General features: G+C 36.8%; 1 protein-coding gene across 2 annotated transcripts; it reads right to left on the bottom strand.

Annotated features, from left to right (window-relative positions):
- Positions 1-917: 917 nt before the first annotated feature.
- RB195_025667 (uncharacterized protein) lies at positions 918-1,202 on the bottom strand (the record flags this gene model as incomplete). 2 transcript variants are annotated; one of them, XM_064213905.1, is made up of 2 exons in its annotated part: positions 918-1,118; positions 1,176-1,202. In XM_064213905.1, 2 exons carry the CDS (start codon positions 1,200-1,202, stop codon positions 918-920), a joined length of 228 nt encoding a protein of 75 aa, XP_064069786.1. The 2 variants fall into 2 exon arrangements, with proteins under 2 accessions (XP_064069786.1, XP_064069787.1); XM_064213906.1 differs by lacking the exon at positions 1,176-1,202 and having other exon boundaries at positions 918-1,142.
- Positions 1,203-18,303: the final 17,101 nt, after the last annotated feature.

The following is an 18,303-nucleotide window of genomic DNA, read 5'->3' as shown; positions in this document are numbered from 1 at the left end:
CAAAGTAAAAAAATCTACTTCTCACTGAAAGTAATCAAAACTCATTGGTTATTGCTACTGTTAGTACGCAGCCAATTCCTCTATCTGTCCGGAGATATCAAACTTTCAGCTCTTTCCAATGCTAGAAAAGGTCTAAAAATCTAAAAAAAGTTTAATCCTACGCGAAATGTTAAATGTATTTATTCATAATAAACTGCAAGTTGTTGTTTATGCTTTGGTTAAAATTCTGCTGAAAATTTTGCCAATGGTGCGTGAAACACTTTCACTGGAAGTATCCTTAATACACATCGCTATCTTGTAAAATGGTTCGAGACGTCTTTTCCTTCTTTTCTGCTCATTAAAAAGTATCTGGTACTTTTAATCGTTTGTAAAGATGAATTCTCAGTAGCTAACTATTCTAAGGCGCCTTGAATGTAATTTTTAGAAATATTTGGGCCTAGAAAACCGCAAAACGGAAGAGTTCACTCAGAAGTGAAGTAGGATTGGGTTGGCTACTTAGTTTCTGACCTTGAAGAAAATTCACGTCTGGAAGCTAGGACACACCTTTCTCTCGACGGCTCAGGAAAGCGCTAGGTGTTTCTGGAAGATTCCTTGCCAAAGTTCTATAAAAACGTCGCGTCTCTGTTTTGCCACCGTTGAAATGCAATTGAGTCGATATCATATTCAAGGGATGGGGGTGTGGTGTAGCGGTTAGAGGTTCCGCTCACTGCACGATCGATCGAAGGTTCGAATATGCCCTAGTGCTCACCAATCCTTTCATCCCTTCGGAGTCGATAAATTGGTACCAGACTTCTCTGGGAGGATAAAAACACTGAATTGACACATCGGCTACCCACCGCAAATGATTGTATAGGCCAGTTACCTCAAAACCTCAAACGTGCCTGCTAACTCTCCGAGGCGTTCAGCCGCACAACTAATTAACACCAATGGAAGGTTCTCTGCTGGTCCTGGGACTTGCAGAGAATGTTGTGGCGGACGGTCGACGCTGCAGCAACGTCTACAGGCGGCAGTTCCGCAAGTCGGTCAATCATCCAACCCAGAAAAGCGGCTGAGACATGCTGCCGTTCATCTCCTCCAGGATAATGCTCGCTTTGGCCACTCGCCGTCAACGTGAAGCCCTGGATTGAGAAGAGATCTCCCATTCGCCGTATTTTCCAGATCTCGCCGTATCATACCACCACATATTCCATGTCCTCGAACATTCTCTGAAGGAAAACCTGTTCGATTCCTACGCCGTCTTTAAATCCGCTGCTGAATTGTTCTTTGAGTCTGAAGAGGACAGCTTCTGGTCCCAGTGAATTGTAATTCCTTTGGAAAGATGAAGCACTGTGATAGACATAATGAATGATTGAGAAACTGTGGAAATGTAAAGGGTATAGGTGTATAAAAAATGTAGCTAACCTAATGCTTAACGGTGGCGCATCCCAAGCGGATTGATTAACGCCAGAGACGTTATCCTCTTACCCTTTAAGGATTACTGTTCAACTTCCAATCATTTTTAACACACCGCAGAAACAAACTTGAACACCTGGATAATTTTCGTTTTTAATTTTTTAATTTTTTTTTAATTTTAATTTTTGTAAATTTTATTTCAAATCAATGAAACAATAAAAGAATCAATTCCCTTTTCTTTATTTCTGTCGGGAAATTTACGAAATTCTGCAATTAGAGGACGCACTGGCAAAGTTTTTTTCCATTCCAAACACGTTTGTGCTGCTCGGCTCAGTGAAAATTTTCACTTATTGCCCTCAGACATCCCTTTGTATCAACAAAAGGGTGTCCACTAATAAAAATACCTCACAAACTTTCTCTTTTCTTTTACATTCAATAGGTAGTAAGGGTCTCATACTGTATTTTTGTTTCCTTTCACGAGTCAGTATATACAGGAGAACTTTTTTTGACCAACTTGAAATTTGCTACTTTAGTCAGAAACGATTAGTTAGTTAGAAACGAAGGATAGAGATGTTGTTTTTAATTTGCTTAGTACTGTCTGATACATATCTTTAAAAATGTCTGTCTTTCTAGGATTTTACTCTCTAGAACATTTCTCTCTCACGTTCTTCAAAGAATTTCTGTTTCTCATTTGCGATGATGATGAGAACGAGAGCTAGCGAGAGAGAGAGAGAGAGAGAGAGAGAAGAAGTGAGGAAGAGAGAGAGAGAGAGAGGAGAAGAGAGGAAAGGATCACTCCAGAACATGTGACAATTCCAGAAAAAACACAAATCGTCTAGTTCAAACTCGTTTTAGAAAAACGTTCAGACTGCATAGGCCGTATTTAGGGCGTATTTGTCATTTATTCTTTGAAACAACACCGTAAGAACTCTGAAATAATCCAGAGCTTTTGGAATACGTCAGGCTTTCCTACCGTTTTTTCTGCTGTTCTTTAGGTAAGAAGCTCATTGTTTATTTACTTTCTTCGAAACTAGCTAGTATACAGCGTGATTGCCTCCGCACCGAAGTGACACAGTACTGGTTTATTCTACAAATAATGCAGTATTCCATTCTTCTTCTGCTTTTTAGAATTAAAAGCATTACCCCACGAATCTGAAGTGGTACGGATTTCATATGTAGTATTTGTATACGGGATCGTAGATTATGGAGAGGTGAATGATTCCGTCCATGTCTTCCTAATTTCCGTAAAAACGGTCCAGAAGATACAGGGCGTGCACAAGTCTGGAGCGCTCCAATCAAACTCGTTTTAGAAAATAGTGCGCCAGAACGCCCGAAGCCGTATCTTCCGGGCCGTTTTTTACGGCAATTAGGAACAAATTGACGGAATCACCCTCCTCTCCGTAATCTACGATCCCGTATACGAATACTCCACCTGAAGTTCGTACCAGTTCAAATTCGTGGGGTGATGCCTTTAAAATATAAGCAGCAGTTTATAAGCTGTGCTGTTTTTTTTTTACTTTCTACTATCTTTTTCCGTTTTTCTGGTAGAGGTTCGATGCCTCTCTTTTAAATTTTCAATCAGATGCTAATTTACGTGAATGAAATAAGAAGACGAATTAGTTACGGGATGACCGATTAGCTGCAAATTTCTTCTTCCTTGAGCAAATATAACTTTTAAAACATGCAAATTAGAGCTACATTTATTTACATTATTCCTAGATATTAACACAAATTCCTGCAGTATGGTAGTGAATGAGTCTTAATGTTTGAGAGTAAAAAAAAAAAACTAATTAAGTGTATTTTAAACATAACACAGTGATGTAAGTTTGTGCGATCATCCGATATCCGATCATCATGTGCGATCTATCAACATATTGTACGAATTTTCCTACGAGTCTCCTACGAACTTTTCTACGAACTCTACAGCGCGTCATTGTGGATGCACCGCGTCCGTGAGCGAGCGAACGATAATCGGTGAGGTTTCCCCAGCACCCTATCCAAATAAAACCAATGGATAGGTTACTGAGAGAACCAATGCGCGTTCTAAGATGGTGTTATGAGGTGCCTCGTGAGGAGATTCGAGCGGGAAAGTAGTTTCCCACGTCATTTCTCAGCTGTTCAGGAGAAATTGAAGTTTAACACATTCGCTATCTTTTCCTGGGAAGATCGCAACTGTGTCTACTTTCTGCTAGGCTGATTTCTTAGACGATCCAAGGCATAGCATGTCATGATGCCGCTCATCGTACGTCCTGGATTAGAGATATTCACACGGAGCGTCCATTTCGACCTTAGAGACGACATCTGAACGAAATGCCTTGTTCAGCAGCATCGAAGCGATCTGTGATGAGCAAGGAGACGAGTCTAGGAAATCGGGGAACATTGTCTGGAGCGATAATCATGTCCATCCTGTCGAAAGGTACGGAATTGAACGGAACATGCGTTTCAGAGAGAGAATCGACGATGCTGATCAAGATTATCCATGATATACTGACGACGTACTCATCCTACATTTGATTTTCTCATCCTTTTTGCATCTTCTCCGCCAATTATTATTTATATAGAGTTTATGCGGGTAAAACTTTCCTGCAATGTTAGTCAAGAGTGCTGTTTGTGGATATCGATATGTCGTGGACAATACCTCCAAGCAATTGTCGTTTTGTTCTTATTAACGAGATTGACCGATTGTGGTCATGTGACGGTGGGAAGTTGGTAGTTGAGGTTTTTCCTACATGCAATGATCACACTTTTCACATATGCCATGAAATCCCCATACGTTTAAGGATAATCTATTGACTTATTGTGTGTTTAGGTAACTAAGTGTTCTCTCAAGTGCGTAATGCTTTCTCAGATTAGTATTTGTGTTAAGAATAGTGATAACTGCGCGAGAGACAAACGGAGGGGAAGCGACAGTCGCTCCGGTTAGACTATAAACCATTAACAATTCTAAATCACTGGTATTTATTCGATAGTGAATAGCAGTAGTCAGGAGTTATCCGAGTATTAAATATTATTCCTGAACCCGAGACAGTTCTAGGAAGTGTCAATCCCATGAGCATCGCATACAATAAATTTGGCTAATTTTGATGCGCAACTCTGTCCAGCGGACGCTATATTTCGCCTCCTCATAAGAGATCCTACAATTTAGCTCTGTTAATGGCTTACGGGCTCTTCAATGCGTTTTCGTTACTAGTAGACCTACCTCATCTTACGTTTTTTTCCCTTCAAAAAAGATCTTAAGAATCTTCTGAAATAATGTTTGATGTCAAAGTCTTCACTAATAACTGCAGACTCACATGAAATAACCAGCAAAACAAAGTATAAAAGAGTGTTCTATGATGAGTCTCACATAATTCGTTTTGAAAATTGTTTTTCGTTTCGTTTCTCCGTGAAGAATTGTCCAGCACCACACCGCAATCAGCTTCCTTTCAATATCATCTGAATCATATATCCACACAACTATGCAAATGTGGGAAAATTTGAGAATAGAGGTGTACTTTCAGGATGCACTTTGAATTTCGTAAATAATAATTTGATAAACGGATGAAATCTTTCATACTGTGTTATTACTTTTACTTTCATACTTCTTATTTTTACACTTCTTCCATCTTTACAGCTTTGCTAGTTTTTGAGAATTATGTGGTTGAATAAAATATAAACTTGTTTTTTTTAACAAATATTAATTCTGATTTTTTGATTTTTTAAGTGGAATGTCTTCGGATTCCTCATAAACTATGTCACTCAACTTCTTCTATTTTTTCTCTCTCTAGAATTCTTTCTTAATAACTCCTAATTAAATGTTTCTGAAAACAGTTTAACAAAGGCCTAAATTTTTGATAAATTTTGGTAATTAGATTAGTGGAAGAACCATCAATGATATTAGTGAATTTCCGAAATAGTTCTTGCCACAAAGTATCAGTTATTCCAGAGTTGAAAATATTCCAGAAATATACTCGTGGCAAGGCAGATTTATCCAATAATGGCACGGTACTGTCAACTTCGGTCCTAACCATTTTTGCTGTGCTTACTCAACGTCAACGAAATAGGAGAAATAGTTTATAGTTGCAGTAGTCATAATTTAGCAGTCGTGTCTAAGTAATTTCCAGATATATTTGGTTTAAATGATTAAAGCCATCACCCCACGAATCTGAGGTGGTACGGATTTCAGGTGTAGTACTCGTATATCGGATCGTAGATTATGGATAGAAGGGTGATTCCGTCCATTTCTTCCTCATTGTCGTAAAAAACGGCCCGAAAGATAAGGCTTCGAACGTTCCGGCGGCGCGCTATTTTCTACAACGAGTTCGATTGGAGCGCGCCAGCCTTGTGCACGCGCCGCATCTTCCGGGCTTTTTTTTACGCGCAATTAGGAAGAAATGGACGGATCCACCCCCCTCTCCATAATCTACTATCCCGTATACGAATACTCCACCTGAAATCCGGACCGCCTCAGATTTATGGAGTGATACCTTTAAACTTCTGAAGCAACGGTGAAATGGTAACCAGATTGTTTTTCAGAAATAGTTGAAGCAGGTAAGTTTAATGTTCTCATTAAAAAAGTGTTTTAGATGTTATAACATTTCCATTCTTCCTTACAGTAATATTATCAAGGCTCCAGATTCTAGCGCAAGGATTAAGGTAGGTCTAAAAGCATGCATTATAAATAAACTCATGTCTCGTTGGAGTATAGGAGCTTTTCGGGTACGGCGGGTGTAGCGCAGTGGATAAGAGGTTCCACATCACAACCGGTCGTTGATTCGAAATCGTCCCAGAGCCAACAAAGTCTTTCATCTCTCCGAAAAGAATAAATTGGCACCAAATTTCCCTGACAGGATAAAAACACTGACGTCATACATTGGTAAACCGCTCCAAGTCACTCTAGAGGCTTGACCGTAAAACTGAAACGATTCCGGATTGAAGTGAATGTGTTCGCGCATCCCACGCAGATTGATTTGATGTCACCCTAGGCTATATCCTTTATCATTCGTAAAATGTCTTGGATTTCTCTAAACGGTGCAACAGTTTCATTTAGTCCTACTGGATGGTGTAGCTAAAATTCAGTTTCTTTTCACGTTAGTCCTAATTTTCATCTGTAAGAAAAGCTTTTTGGATATGAACATTCGATACTAACATTGTGAACAGTTTTTTGTTGCGATCAATAATCCATGAAGATGAGAGTAGTAATAATCTGCACCGCTATATATTCTTACATTACACATTTTACCACTGAATTTTTGCTTTTAATGAAAGGAGTCAAAAGTATTCTGTTGAAATGTGGTGGTCTAGGAACACAGACCACCACGTCTACGTCCTTCAGAGCGGTGGATGCTCTAAAGATCTTATTTTTACATTTAAGAGAAATTATATCTCTTTGAAATACTGTACGATCTGGTGCCGTCCCTCTCCAGTACAAACTTGTGAAAAAATTCGCTTAAATGTTTTTTTAAAATATTTGTACCAATATTTGTACGAATAAAATAAGTATTTTTTAAGAGACTAATAACTGAAGAATCTTTGAAGAACTGAGAATAGAACATTTTTATCCTGGTACCATAGCTGTTTCTATAAAAACTTTAATCTCAAGAGAAGTGCGTGGTCTTTTTATTATTATATGCAAACAAGCACGTCGCGCATATTAATGTTCTCCTAGTCTATTTTTCATTAGCTACCGTATTTCAATTGTCTTTTGCAAAGGAGAGCAACTTATGAATTTAGATGTTATAATATTCACATGCTTATGATATCATAAGGACAAAGACCCATGGAGTAGCTTTCCTGAATCGTTTAAAAATTTTTTTTAAAGTGAACAACTCGGAAACAAAACATTTCTGGTGATCTTTTGTTGTTATTTATTTTATATCATACTATATTATTTCGTTAAATTACATGTTGTATTATGTATTATATTTTATTTATTTCATATTATATCTGTATTTTTTGTTCACGTACACCTATGATGCACAGGAAAAAAAAAGAAACACACCGTGTCTAAGTTAGAATATTTTAAAGGAACGAATCAGATCGGTACAATGTGAGATACAAGATTACAAACCATTGTTTCGATTTTTCATCACCGTGTAGAAGTGGCGGCTCTGGAAGCAGTGGAGGAACAGGCTACTAATTTAGAAGCCTAGTCTCAGGTAAATTACCAGCTCAGCTCAGTAATGCTTGCGATTTTATCGAATTAAAAAAAATAACAGGTAACAATTGGGTTGAATTTAAGCATGCCACCTAAATGTATAGTTCTACGGTTGTTGTTCTACAGACTAGAATAAAAGACTAGGTGTTTTGCATTGATCAGTGGGAATTGGATGCGACACAAAGAATTTGACTTCAATTCAGGATCGTTTGAGATTTATGTGAATGCGGTATGCGGGCTATTACTTGCGGAGTTCAGCCGATGTATCAATTCATCCTAGATTTTTTTATCCTCCTAGACAGGTCTAGTACTATGCCGGTGGGATAAAATCCTGGTCGACATTGGGCGGTCACGAACGATCCACCGCTTAAATGCTCTGTGAGAACTTCTTACCACTGTACTGCAGCCATCTTCCTTTGAGGCAGATATAACGTAGTTCAATGGGGCCAACCAAGCCCTTTATTCATTCGTGGTCGATAAATTTTTCCACGCTTCCCTTGGAGGATAAAAACATGATAAATAGGCTAGCCCACGTAAACCACCGTATTATAGAGTGATACGCGTTCGTTAACCTCTGAATTAAAGTCGATAGCGTTGGCGCATCCCAAACATATTGATCGACGAGAGGCAATTTATCCATTCTTCTCCACACTAATGCTACTTATTTTTTTTCTTAAATATTTGAAATTTTATATTTGCAAAATGATAACCAAACAATTTATATTGTTATGTAGAGGACTTTTCATTGGACTAACGTTATTTTATTCCTCAATAATTTTTCATTTTGCATCGCCTGTTTCTCGCTGAATATTACATCGAATCTGGTTTTCGATACATAGCCATTTTGCAGGGTTTTTTTTTATTGTCATGGGAATATTCTGGTTATATAAGCTGCATTGAGAAACTCAAAACTGCCACCTGAACCACCATATGAAGAGCTCAGTTTAATTTTGGGAAGAATAAATGGAAGAATAAATTTCTCACTTATTGTATTGCAAGTGAACAGGTTATTTGTGTTGTTATAAATGTTATAATGTGTAATATGGTTTAATCCTCGAGAGACAACATCTTCTTATGTGAACTAATTGTATCGTGTAACTTTGTGCTCAGATTTTGGTCAAAATCGCTTATCAGAACTTCGAAGAGTTAATGAATAGTTTGTACGAAATGGCAAATAAAGTAGTGGTGAGGATTTGAAATAGATTAGGAGAATCTAGTAAGTCAAAGTCAAAAAGTTCGAACGAACAATCCAGAATCTATCTCATCTCTTTACTTCATCTGCTATGCATCTCTTTACCTCATATGCTATGCATTTTATTTGAGAAAAAAGCGTTGTCGAAATGAAAGGGCAATTTCTGGACAAATTCATTGTTAGAAGTGTTTTTATGTAGATTCTATATAAGGTAGTGCAACCAGACTCAATTTCAATCAGTATCCGAGATATTTCTATGCTGAATCCTCCCCGACTATGCGCTATTTAATTTCATTACCTTTGTTCGGTGTTTAGTCGAAACCAGTTTATTTCACAATCCACAAAGCCGTTCTCATTACGTAATTGAATGGTGGATACAATCCTGGCCAATGAACACAAGCAAGGTATACATAGCTTTTAAACAATATCGAACACTACAGAATATAAACAATGATATGTCGGTAAATATGATATTTTTTGATATGTTCGACGGGCTCGAAGCTGTATCAACAAACGTTTCTTTGTGCATTTGATTATCCGCTAACTATTCCGAAATTGAGGATTTTTAGAACTTTTTTCGCGTCAGGGGAAGGATCGAAATGTGTAGCACTTCATAAGTTTACGTCCTTTTAATTAACCGTATCCTAGTTTTGTACCACATTGCACAAAATTTAGTATAATCAGTTAAATTTCTACCTGCTTATCCGAGCCAGATCAGGACGTGTTTGCGAGAAAAATCAATATCTTGCAGCCTATTTTCAAGGATTTTTTTCAGTAAGATATCACTCCAAATAATTTTTAACGATTCAATATTTTGAGCGTGATTCATATAAATTCGGTGATGAAACATCGTTGATCTGATTCCGAAAATAATTTTTTAACTAACTATCCAGCTTACACTTCACGTTCAGGGTTTATTTTACTTCTAGCACCTAATATTTGACTAGTGTTCACCAAAATACTTTCCTCATTGCAATAAAACGTTTCCCACTTATTAGCTTTATTCCAGATATCTTTATTTCTAATGATTTTAATAAAAATGGCATTAACAGAAATAGAAATACTTCCAGAATAGTTTTTCAAGCAATCGTAATCGACAAAACAAAAGTTTTAGTAATAGTAGTAGTTTGTAGTCCTACATTATAGTTTAAATGAAACAAATTTGAATGAAAGAACATGATTGGCTGTTGCTATTTAACCAATCATGGAAGAGTTATATGAAATGTTGCATAGTGTTTAGATGATTTTTAAACGTGATAAGGCTAGATATAAGATATCTTTGTTTTATTTTAAAAATGTTCCATACTAGCCTCCAGATCCAGAAGGGGAATTGACGTATGTTTATTACGATCCTAATGTAGAGAAAGTACACAACGTACTTCAATGATTTTCCCCGCTATGAAAAACCATATACATATTCCATCAGTCTCAGTAATTTCTTACTTAAAATTAATTTTCTATGAATTTCTGTTTAATCGGAACCGATTCCGTGATTAATAGCTTTGAACATATGTGGTGCTACATTTTTATAAAGGATTGTAAGGGTATTCCTACTAACATACAACAAAACAGTCGTCTATTGTAACGTGATATTGAGTCAAAGATGTTATCCACACTTTATGTATAATAATATGTAATTAATTCATTAATTAATCACCAATAACACATAATATAATGATAGAATGCAGTATGCAATATATGATTGCCTTATGTGGTAACAGAGCTCACAAATAGAGTGTTTTAGTGTTTTTAGTAGATTTAATCGCGATGATGGAAACTGAAGTTGTTCTTTTCATCTCGAAAGTTATTCTCCTTTCTTTCCATGAAAGAATGTAAGTTGATCCAGAATTTCTTCATGTTTTATACATACAATGTGCATGCAATGGCAATGGCGAGAATTTGTGCAATGTGAGTGCTTGAGTGCAACTAGTGGAATTTTAAGTTCATTTCGCGGCGCCCATTCGCTTCAGCATCAGTGTCGTGGATATGTCGCATCTTGAAGTCCAAGTCACATACAATGTCCCGGGAATAATTACGGATTTGTTGCTTTCTTTTCAAGTTGAATTTTTTCTCTCAGAAGAATGTTCAACACATCAGATATGAGTCACTTTTCCATAAATTCTTTGATTCTCTTCTTTACTCTCTCTACATTATATATGTATATATTAAAGGCATCACTCCACGAATCTGAGGTGGCACGGATTTCAGGTGGAGTATTCGTATATGGTACAGTAAATTATGGAAAGGGGTGTGATTCCGTCCATTTCTTCACAATTGCGGTAAAAAACGGCCCGGAAGATGCAGCGCGCTCCGATCGAACTCGTTGTAGAAAATAGCGCGCCGGAACGGCTGTGTACGAATACTCCACCTAAAATCCGTACCACCTCAGATTCGTTGTGGTGAAGCCTTTAAAGCCGCGGCTACGTCTACTTTTCTACAGTAGTCAAAAATGTGAATATCGCTGGACCATACGGTCAGGGATATTTTTTTCCCTAAATTCCACTGCTCTTCCGCAAACAAAAAGTGACGTCAGCTTCTAGGAACGTTCTCGCCTTTGAGAGGTGCTGCTTTGTTTCAAAATGTTCATATTTTTACATAACTAACTCACTGTTTTCCTACTTTATGAATCCAGAATATGAGGGTATAATTACCTTAGCGGATAACAAGCATCCTACAAAGTGACACAATTTTCTAGCCATTGCTCGGAACAAGGTCTTCTAAGGAAGATATTGTTTATAGAATTCGTATATAACGTATAAATGATTCTTTCTGGACATACATACTGTTTTCCTATCTGAACCACTTCTTCTTACTTGTTTGTTTCAACCTACGCAATTGTAATCATCCATCCGGAACTATCGAATATTCAAACATGTTTTTGGTTCTCAATCCATGGCGAACAATCACGAAATGAATGACTCTATACATATTTTCACGAATTATTTACATTTATGTTGAAATTCCAAATCAACAACAAAAATTACGCTCATTAATCATCTTATTAATCATGGTATATATAAGAGAACATAGTTCCGCTTTCGTTCGTGCGTGTCTGCTGGAAGCACATCACATTTCCTGAAAATTTTTCCGAATATTTTAACAATATCGTGGAAATTGCTTTGTTGCGAAATGCGAATCATCCTGGAACTATGTACGCTTCAAAAGAAATTAAAAATGATGTAATGTCTGCAAACACTATTTTCAATATATTGTTCTATTTCTGATTTCATTTCTAGTAGTTATAATTTAAGGTGTTTTTACGTCCTTAAACTTTAAAATGTAAAAAGAAACCATCCGTTCGATCCACATCCTAACTCACCACTGAAACTTTTGGAGTAATGCTCGCAATCCTTTCTGGACTTCTAATACAGTCGCGGTAGCGAAAAACATTGTGATTTGCGAAAAGCACCCTCTTACATGTATTATTATTATTATTTATATTTATTATATGTTTACATTTTACATCTTTGTCTTTTCGTTATATTTATTATATGTATTTATTATTTATTTTTATTTACTTTTACGTATGCACCTTTCCAACAAAGAATTCTTAAATTTTTATAATATTTTATTAATTGCAGGTTTTTATTCTGCATACATGCAGAAGGTTCTTTTTCCTTGTTCTTTCTTTGCAGTTTTTCATAGGGATCCAATTTCTTCAAGCCGTGTATATTTTTTCTATGATCTATAAATTGCTTTTATGTTGGCAGCTTATTTTTTCATTGAGCAAAATTTCCAACGACAAATTGAACAAAGTTTTACTTGGTTTATTAGGATCTATTTTTACTACAAAGCAAAACACAAATTTTTGATTCGGTGAGAATCCTCGAACGTATTCGATAATGTCTAGATCCAGAAATCCCTTAGGATTAGTGAAATGATGTCATCGTCATAAAACTTAGTAGAAAGCTTTTCACGAGATACTCAATGGAATAAGTTGAAAAAAAGGAATATATTGCGTCCGGGAAGTTATTGCTTCGTCCATGTAAATAGTACCGTACTCTAATCCCGCTTCTGCACACTGTATTTGATTTCGGTGTGCAGGATTCCCCGATATTCATCCCGACAATAACTCTGGATAAGTCTAAAGCTAATGCCTAGAGGTTTGAATTATGTAGGATCCCTCGAAAACTTGTCTAAATTCAGACACAAAGTTCTAGAACATGAATAATCATGAGATCCTGGACAGTCATTGCAAAAAAAAGGTCTGCATTTTCGATGCTGGAGCTAACGCATAAAAACTGTGAGAACTAGCAAGTGGTTGAAAATAAAGAGTTTGCATGTTTTTTTTTCATTTCTCCCTGCAAATAGATAAAGTGAATAGTTGATGAAAACATCAGCTGATCTAATGCAATCTCTATTTATGGCGATAAGTCCATGAACTTTTTCTAGTGTTCGGTATTGTTCGTTATTCATTTTATCTCTTTTATCTTTTAACAAAAGATCACTAGAAATTACTATAGAAGTATCACTCCTAAATTCCCCAACTGCTCCATATTTGAAAGATTTTGTTTCACTTTGAAAATTATGTATAGCGCATGGATGAGAAAAAAAAAAGAGCACTGCAAACGGAAATCAAAAAGGAAGTGAAACGTGAAGAAATTTCATGGAATTTTCAAGGATGCATTTCTCCGAATTCGCCACAAAAAGGTTCAGCAATTGCTTCTGCTTCACAGTATAATATTGTTTCAGAGAACCTTTTCATGCTCGCAAAAAAGGCGAGGTCGAAAATGTTGAAATGATGATTGGAAAACATTTAGAGGATGACCTCAGTCAAAACAGTATACACTTCTACGTTTCTACGTTTATTGTGAGTGGAAACTAAGCACATACCGAACGTTCCTTAACTTCTTAAAGGCAGGATACCACGAATCTGATGTAAAGAGGGAATAGGCGATAAAATCTAGAGTTTATTGATTTATTTTTTTGTTGTTTTGAGTTTTTGTTTATTGTCAAGGGTTGTAGGTTCCCGGGATCAAGAGTGGTTTCGGTCATCGCTCCCTGATCGTCGCTGAAAACGGCGTGGAAGGCGACGTTTTTCAGTTCTGTTGCAACGCGCCGCATCTAAGTGCGAGCGGTCGAAGATCAATGAGACCTCCTTACCAGCCTGTTCAGGTAAAATCAATGACTAGGGAGAGTGCTACGGGGATTGGAACGTGTTGGGGATAGAAGAGCGTTTTAACGTGCTTCGCAGGAAGCAAAATGTTTCTCACGACGTTTCATACCACGATCAGGGACTGGTGAATGGAATCAGAGCTAATCCCGCCACTTACAACCCTATCTCTAGCTCTTCCTGTGGATTCCTTCACTACGTCAGATTCGCTCCCTTTAAGCGGCGCGCGCCTGTACACAAAGTGTATTTCATGTTGGATATATACAGTATAGGCGCTAAAGGGGTTAACAGTTCCTCTAACGCACTAAACAAATACATTTCTGAAATTCTTAATGGATACACATCTACAGAGATTCTGTTTTCATTCTCTCGTTAGAATATTCAATAAAACAATGAAAATATGCTCAGGTATAAACATTTGCATTAGAATTACTTCTTAGTTTATTTGTTCCTTGAAAATATGCCAAAAATGCAGTGTAAATATAAGGATGCGGCCAGGATTTGGTTGATAGAACCTTAGTAGTAATTATACAACTTGTCTGTTATATACTGATTTGTAAATAATCAATTAAAAATAAAGTATGTTTTTTTGTGATTACGGTCACTTTTACTACCAATGTATTCACAGGGAAGGGATGAAAGTTTGGCTGGCTTTAGTGAGGTGTCGAACCATCGCCTGTGTAATCGCTGTAGAAAGCATCTTAACGACGGCGCACCCTTCACATATTAATAATTTTATAAAAAACAAATATGGAAGAAATAAACACGATGCATGTACGTTACTGTACATTGTATTTTCTAGGTTTGTACGAGATAAAACCATTTGTCATTTCGTTTGTTTGTCCACTGTTTATTCTTATTCAATTTGTGCTACTTATACATATTACTTTTGACTGTTTTAACTTACCGTACACTTCACACATTCAATCGGATCATTGGATCTATTTCGCGCACAGTTATCAGCTATTTTTCAATCAGTTTCGGCGGTCTCCGTATATAATACCTCTTTATTGCCGCTATCTCATCCACTTGGAGGAATCTTTACTTTGATCTCATGAATCCATTACGGGTTAAGATCTTAAAGGCATCACTCCGCGAATCTGAGGTGGTACGAATTTCAGGTGGAGTATTTGTATACGGTATTAGATTATGGAGAGGGGGGCGATTGCGTCCATTTCTTCCCGATTGCCTTAAAAAATGGCCTAGAAGATACGGCCTCCGGCGTTCTGGCACACTATTTTCTACAAGGAGTTCGACTAGAGCGCGCCAGTCATGTGCGGCGCCGAATCTTCCAGACCGTCTTTTAGGAAGAAATGGACGGAATCATCCTCCTCTCTATAATCTACTATTCCTCATAAGAATACTCCACCTGAAATCTGCATCACCTCAAATTCGTGGGGGTGATGCCTTTAAAGGCAACGTATCAGGAAATTGACGATGTTGGAGTTCTTGTGAGATAATGTGGAGTTCGGGGGTGCAGATTACAAGTATAAATGTGCTCTCGCCCAATTCGCCTTAATCGTGCTGAAAAGCACCGTGCAAAACGGCCTTTTTTTTCCTACGATGTACGTTAGGACGCACCACCCTCCCACGTACACGTCCCGATTTCCTCAGCAGCCTCTTCATTGGTTTTACTTGAATAGTCTGCTGAGGAGACCCCACCGAATTTCGACCGCTCATTCGTGGATGCGACATGTGGATATGAGTGCGGCGTTCTAACGTAGAAAAAAAACACCACCTCCCACGGTGTTCTTCAGGACGATAGGGAAGAAGTGAGCGGGATGAAGTTTATACTCGTAATCTTCATTCTGATCTCTATAGTTCCTCACAAAGAGATCTAAATCCACGCTACCTTTATCATGCAGTCCGGATGGGTGCGTAAAAATGGGATGGGTAAAAATAAGTACGTTATGAAAACGTGTCGCGGCCACTTGAGCAGAAAAAAATTTAGACGGCAACTCTTATTCCTATTGTTAATTCCCTTTTCTTGCCGGATTAACCATAGGTCATTTTGCACTGCGCTGAGGCTATTAATTGCACTTATTCGCCCGTCTTTTTGCAAACACAAACCTCACTAATCTCTCGATTTGGATTCTGTTTACGTGTGGAACTTCACAAAGTGCAGCAGTTTTAATTTTTTATAGCCTGTGGTTCAGTGAATATTCGAGGTTATCAGGAAAGATATGAGTAAAGACATAATTTGTGTTCTTCTTCCTTTAATCCTACCCTCTAGTACTTCACAACAGCAGTTCACAATAAATCTTCGTGGAATTGAAGGTCAATTTCATCTATTTTATTTTTTTAATAACTAACACAAATCGAAAATATAACTTGCAGAAGATATCTTCTTATTTATTCCGCAGTTCCTAACTCCTCTTTTCAGGATTAATAACATTTTTTGTAGGGGGATTTTTAAAATTTCACAGCTCTCTCTCTCTCTCTTGGTGCATGCAATCCATTTCGTCTCCAAGGCATTTAGTATTGTGTCGTTTAGAATTCAGCTGCTATATCCATGAAAATAAACTCGAATGCATAGTACTTTCAGGAGTTTTGACTCCACCCCACATTTATGTCCTCCTATATTCGCTCCTATGCTATGATTTCAACGTTTTGCTTGATGTATTCGAAATCTCTCTGATTTTTTCTTGATTAACCTCATTTCTATTTTATATGTTGTTGTAGCTCCATCTCAATTTCTCACTTAATTTAAAACTTCATCACGTATGAATGTTTAGTAAAATTATTATATTAATCCATAAATGTATTAAGCAGCAATAATCACAACAAACATAAATCATACGATTTAAAGATTGGTTTATGCATAGATAGAAATTGTAGCTAGAAATTTCATTCCCACTGCTTCTCCAAACCTCTAACCTCATGGAAATTTTTTTCTTTTTTTCTATAAATTTCTAACTATCGGTACCACCGAGTACCATTGCTTGCCCTCAGCAGCTCATACTCACAGAATGGAAGTTTCAGAACAGCTTATGATATTATTAGATTCCTCTCTTTGAGATTCATCCAGAAACTTAGCACAACGTTGAGACAGAAGCAAAATGAGTTAACTATTCGTCAAAACGTAATAATTGCAGCCTAACATTGCTTGGAGTTATGGTTGGAGGAGCATCCAGAGATTCACAATTTCATATTCCACCAAAAAGTCAAAAGATTGCTGAAGGGAACCTCATGAAATAGTTGAATTATTGTTTTACCTCATTTGTCTGATTTTGATTAGTGTATAAAATTATTCGGTTAGTCGTCCTTAGTTTGAACTTTATAGTTGTAATTGTACACAATAATATTAAATCTATTGAAGCGGTTTTCCTAGTTTATGGATAAGGCAGCGAATGTTCGGCAGAAATTAAAAACAACAAATAAATCCTTTTTTGTCAAAGCTGAAGAATCGATACTCTTGAACTTTTCAGAAACTTCCATATGTACTAATCCCAGATGTCTGTTACAGTATTCGTCATGTGCTGAAATCTTTTCTTATGCGTCATTTTCATGATGGCTCGAATGTCTTCAACATTCGAACATATGTGATGCCACTACCACTCAAAAGTTTCTTACTAAGAGGTTTAAGAGCATGTATTTGATCATTATTTTATTTTATTTTATAGAATTAACAAAATAGAAGAACTTCTAATATCTTTCGAGGAATTTGAAATTAAGGAATTCTTACCCATTCCAATATCTGTTTAATATTAATCAGCCGATTTAGATGTAAGCTGAAGTGATATCATTTTTTCCAAAATTTAATTTTTTTTTTCTTTGATCGATTTCAAAACAAAGTAGTTGCATATTTGGCAACGCACGTATTTTAAATTTCATAAAGATAAACATGCAATAAATGCCATAAAAAGAAAAAAGACATTTGCGATCTTTTTTTTTTATCCTGCGGCATTAAATGTTTGGTAGAGATAAGAATAGCCAGGTTCATATACGTCAGGTGCTTTAAATTTTCCAATTTAAGGGGAAAAATAAATTAATTTCCAGCAGCCCTATGTAGTAACATCAAGGATCAGGAGTGGCCGTTGTGCCACACGGATTAATCAGCGGTGATTGTTGCATTTGAGCGATCGCTTTTTTCTTTTCGTCCAGGAGGTGCATATTCTTTTTTTTTTGCGATGATTAGACACTTCTGATTGCATTTATGGTAAAATTCTGTTCTTTTCTCCTCTTGTCCTCTCCTCCTCTGCACATCCACATATTGGCTCAACACTTGTTTAATCAACCAATCAACCACACATTGATTCTGACTCCTTGTTTCTCCTTATGGATTTTTTTTTTCAAGAGAAAATTTCTACTAGTGCTGAATCTTACTAATGTGCAATTGAATGCATTCATCCGGGAAAACTCTTTTCATATATCCAATTGATAGAATCCTACAATTCATTTCGAGGTGCTCTCACTGAATAGTATTTATGCAACTTCATCTTTTCTCTTTTGTTATTCCAGAGCATTCAC

Source organism: Necator americanus, chromosome X (genome assembly GCF_031761385.1).
Source record: "Necator americanus strain Aroian chromosome X, whole genome shotgun sequence".
Taxonomy (NCBI): Eukaryota; Metazoa; Nematoda; class Chromadorea; order Rhabditida; family Ancylostomatidae; genus Necator; species Necator americanus.
The sequence above is the reverse complement of the archived record's forward strand: the minus strand, read 5'-3'. Positions and strand labels throughout refer to the sequence as shown.